Source organism: Penaeus vannamei, chromosome 1, assembly GCF_042767895.1.
Source record: "Penaeus vannamei isolate JL-2024 chromosome 1, ASM4276789v1, whole genome shotgun sequence".
Classification (NCBI taxonomy): Eukaryota; Metazoa; Arthropoda; class Malacostraca; order Decapoda; family Penaeidae; genus Penaeus; species Penaeus vannamei.
The window spans coordinates 20,868,501-20,873,500 of NC_091549.1; the positions used below are offsets into that span (position 1 = coordinate 20,868,501).

Genomic DNA, 5,000 nt, shown 5'->3' on the forward strand with positions numbered 1-5,000 from the left:
CCAGTTATTACTAGTCATGAATGGTGTAATGGTGTCGTAAGGAAAGACCAATTTATTGATATGTGAGAGATAGTTTTATGCAGATGCTTCGAGATAAAATTCAGTTGTCAAAATGTTCATATTAGTCCATAGACCCCAGAAAGTGCCTTAACCTAACCTAACCTTTGAGAACCCCTGCCATAGATGCTTGTGTAATAAATGAAGGATTAAACAAAATAAATATTTAAACGCATTTTCGGGCAATTTGTGTGATAACACTTTTGGACACGCATGCCCTCCTATGTTCTGGTTCTGAAGTAATCCATAATTCTATTTCTGTAAAAACAAATATTGGTCTGACTGAATACCTTCATGATAGTTTATGTAATTCTTCCGTAGAGAGTAAGATGCATCAGAAACAAGTTCAGTAGGTTTATTATTTATGTATGTCTTCACTCTTGCGAATGGTTCTGTGTTTTGCACATACATATCACACACACACACACACACACACACACACACACACACACACACACACACACACACACACACACACACACACACACACACACACACACACACACACACACACACACACACACACACACACACACACACACACATACATACATATACACAGTCACACGTGTGTGTGTGGATTTCAATCTAGATGTTTAAAGCGTTTATTTTCTCAGTTACCACACATCAAGCAAAAACTCGCGTAATTACTTTAATATCCTAAAGCATATCTCATCATTAACCATTAACTGATGGATTTCGCATACAGTAGACAGTAGTCTCCCTGTGATTACTTTCTGACAAAAACTACACATACACTCAGTTAATGCCAAATTAAGCAAATGATGAATGCCTTACTTGAAATCAGGATATTACAACTTAATCACACAGAATATATAAGTTCGATTAGGTGCACAATACACAGCGTTTCTGGTTTGCTGGAGTATACTTTATTGTAGATTGAACATTCATACCGGCCGCACAGTCCTCTAGGATGCATGAATATAATTGTTAATACTACGATCAAGTTTGGCATATGTTGAATCTGACACTGGAAATATAACCGTAATAATTAACCAAGCTGTGAGCCTTTACGTTTATAAAAGTACGTGGGAAAAAATATATCCTGCCTATCCTTTGTGAAAACCAAGGTAACTTCTATATACTTTAGAAACGTGACTTAAGAGCTCCTGGGTATGTTTTCCATGCGTATTATCCTTATCCACAAATAAAACATAGCATATATTCTCCATGGTAAACCTGTTATAGATTTCAGCTAAATCATTGTTTTTTTTTCTGTTTAAGGGTTTAAGTTTCTAGATATACCCAAAAAAATGTTCATATATAACTAATGATTCAGTCCATAGCAATTATGGAGCGTTATGAATTGAATTACTGTTAATTAATAATTATGATACACACTTGAGAGCACTTATCTGCAACCCTTAAAGAGAACGTTTAATAAGAGATATTTTAATGCATTTGAGTGTTATGAATAACAGAAATATAAAAGCAATTTTGAAATAGCAGGGATATAATGTATGATGACCACACAATGTAACCTGGACACATCTAAGCCAATCCCCGATAGTCTTTCAGATTCATTTCGGAAGATTCGAGTTGAAATTTGACGAAAAGAAATTAGCTAAAATATTTAAATTACTATTATCGTTATCAATTTGATTATGATAATTTTCTCTGCATCCTCATTGGGAGCTAACGCCGATGGGGCACATAGCCGCATACACCCCTTAATTCCACCTACAAAGATTCCTCATGGCGGGCCGCCTGGCACGGTTTCGGCCTATCTCTAGCTCCTCACTACAGGTCTGATTGATCTGCCACGACTTACTAGGTCGTCCCACAGGCCTCCCCCGTGGTTGTCACGTACAGAGACAACCTGGCGGGCAGGATGAACTTGTGGGAAGCGATCACGGATTCTGCAAGTAACAGGTCCTGTGCCAGTCTCATGGTGCAACCGTTGGTTGGACACATGTTCCCGCCAGCAGTACCCCATGATCTGGCGCAAGGATCAAGACGAGACTCCAAGGCACAGGATAATGTCCAGTTTTCACTGCTGTATAGAAAAACTGGCATTGTCAGGGCCTTGAAAACCTTTAGCTTGGTCCTTCTGTACAGGTAACGGCATCTCCAAATGCTCTTGTCGAGAGTTCATGACCCATACTGCCAGGCCAATCCCTCTGCTGACTTCCTTTTCTGATAGCCCAGTGTTATGAACTACACTACCAACGTATGTAAAGCTCTCTGTGACTACAATGTCCTCGCCGCAAGCACTTACCAACCGAACAAGCTCTCCTAGCAAGTCCCCAAAATCCTGGATCTTGGTCATGATACAAGAGACGTCTAGACCCAGGGGCTTCGCTTCATTGCTAAATGCATCCAGAGCCACCACTAGGGTTTCCAAAGGCTCAGATTGAATAGCAACATAATCAGCAAATTCAAGGTCTCTAACCTTGATATTGCCCAGAGTTGCTCCACAATGACTTTGTATAGTAGTTCTGCCTATTATCCAGTCCATGCGTGTTGAAAAGTGTTGGTGTAAGGCCACAGCCTTGCCTCACTCCTGACTGCCATCTGACAGTCTGGTACCGTTCCCCCTGACCTGTTGAGGGGTGTGGTCATCCCTCTCCGGAAGAGGAAAGGGGATCGATGGGATTGCAGCAAATACCGAGGCATCACACTGCTCAGTATACCAGACAAGGTTCTTGCCCACATCCTTCTGAGACGTATCAGAGACCACTTGCTGAGGCACCAAAGGCCGGAGCAATCTGGAGTCGCTCCTGGTAAGTCCACAACTTTCTATTACCATTGCAAAAATATTTCACGACCTTAACTCTTATTTATGGGAACGGACTTCTCAGTTGGACTACCGTATTGTATGATCATAGGTTATACGTTTTGGTTCCTTACGTGAGCAGAACTCTTTGTTCTTCATACTTAACAATGAAAACGAATGTTTGTTTGCTGGTGTTGTATGACATTTATACAACATTCTTATTACTATTTTTCTCTATATATGATGTTTTAGACAAAAAGTCTGTAAGATTTATTCACAAAATTGTAAATGTACATGATGGTGATTTTGTCTTCAAGAAAGAGAAACGTGTGATTTTTTAAGAATGGGGGCGAGAGCTCTCAATTTAGGCCAAATGGCATTTACGAAGCAAAGTGGAGATCACCTTAAGCATTATTATATTAATTGCCTAAATTATTTACAACATCCAGAAAGCTTCTGATTCTGCCATAAAATATTCTAACAGTAAATGTGAATTTGTTGTGTCTGAGAACTTACCATTCAAAGTCTTTATCTTGTAAAAATAAAAATTATGAAATGGGAAATAAATTGAAATGCTACTTTGCAAGGCCAGATCCAAGCACTGACAAACTGACAAAATGGCAATGGAAGGCAGCACAAATTCTACTTCAGCTTTGAGCAGTGCCCCCTTTAATCATAAACTCTTCCTGCAGATCTAAAGCATTGGTATACTGCATGTTAAAAGCGGGTTTAATACTGACTTTGTGTTTATTTCATACTGACTTGTTTTCTGCCATCTCCAAAGAAAACTAATAAATATCAAGAGAAGTTTGTGAAGTTTCGTGTGATGGTTTTTATTTTTAGCATACTTTTCTCCTCACACCAACCATATAAATAAAAACACCCTTGTATGAAAACGAAAAGTGATGCATGTATTTGATTTATTGACAAATTACTTTGTATATGCAACACGCAGACAGAGAAACAGAATTACATATAAATAAGAGTACTGCCTACTTCCTCAGGACTCGCACCCTAAGTTAAGACCCTTTGGTCCAACGTGAACTGACTTCGCCTATTCATTTACGTCCAAAATTAGTCTCTACTTACTGTATGAATAGCCATTCTCCATAGTTCTCGCGGCTTCTTTGGGCATAAGGTAAGGGTATGGTAATCAATGTATAATAATTTGATAAATGCAGGAGAGTTAGCGTGCAGTCAACTTTCTCCATGCATATGATTCGAATAGAGTTCCCTGTCTCGCAGATGATATTTACTTTACTAGGAAATCAAAATCAGAGGTCCAGCATTTCTAATGATTTTCTTTTCTTTCTTATTTCCTTAGTAGACTTACAAGAGAGAATCGTCAGCGGAGGTAGACATGTGTCCAGTTATGATCAGGATTTTTTAATGAGAACACGTGCATGGATGGTTTTACAGACACATTAAGAAAGAATTGATAATATTAACCAGTTTTAGATACAGCATTGATTTCATATATCATGAATTTAGAACAAAAATGTACCATTTCTTCATTAAACGCCTAGATTGTGAACAAATTTAAGAAAGAGTATCATCAGAATCGGTATTACATTCTGTCGATCTCTTCATAGGAAGGGAATTCCACCACATCCACATCGTCAATTGTTTTATACACTGGGAAGAAGCCTCTTCTTGAAGTACGTAAATTAGTGCCATACAAGAAGCCATTTTCAACAAGGAGTCTTTTATAATAGTGTTTGAAACTAATAGACACCTTATCTCCAACTTGTAGGTCCATTTCATCACTCCTGTAAGGAAAAAGAGAAAAGAAAAACATTTGTGAACGGATAAACACTTCCATACTACCGTGCTGATACTAAGGTAGAGAAACCCACAATCCACAAACTAGATCCACTAATATAAATGAGACCACACTTTCGGAATCCTCCGGGAAACCATCTTCAGGTCTCAAGGTGAAGGGGAGATGAGGGAGTGTAAGAGAGAGAAAGGAGAGGCAAAGGCAACTCAGTGAACGCGGGGCAGGTTAGAGGATACGAGAACGAAAGCGAATGGAGGTCAGGTCAGATCGAAGGGTCAAGGTCTATGCGAAGGGTGGCCAGTGTAAGAGAGAAGGCGGAGGATGTGGTAAGCAAGGAGACTGTCGTACGTTTGCATCTGTACGGTGGTGAATATTGCCGTTTGGAGTTTTATTTTTCTTTGCACCATTTTTGTATTCGGTGATGCG

The 5,000-nt window shown here is 39.2% G+C and overlaps 1 protein-coding gene across 1 annotated transcript in view; it reads right to left on the reverse strand.

Annotated features, from left to right (window-relative positions):
• Nucleotides 1–4,164: 4,164 nt before the first annotated feature.
• Nucleotides 4,165–5,000, reverse strand: part of LOC113807364 (alpha-(1,6)-fucosyltransferase) — an 11,494-nt gene continuing 10,658 nt past the window's right edge. Inside the window, exon 11 of the mRNA XM_070120819.1 lies at nt 4,165–4,563. Coding sequence (XP_069976920.1) covers nt 4,362–4,563 — 202 coding nt within the window. The 3' untranslated portion in view covers nt 4,165–4,361. The remainder of the gene's footprint in view (nt 4,564–5,000) is intronic.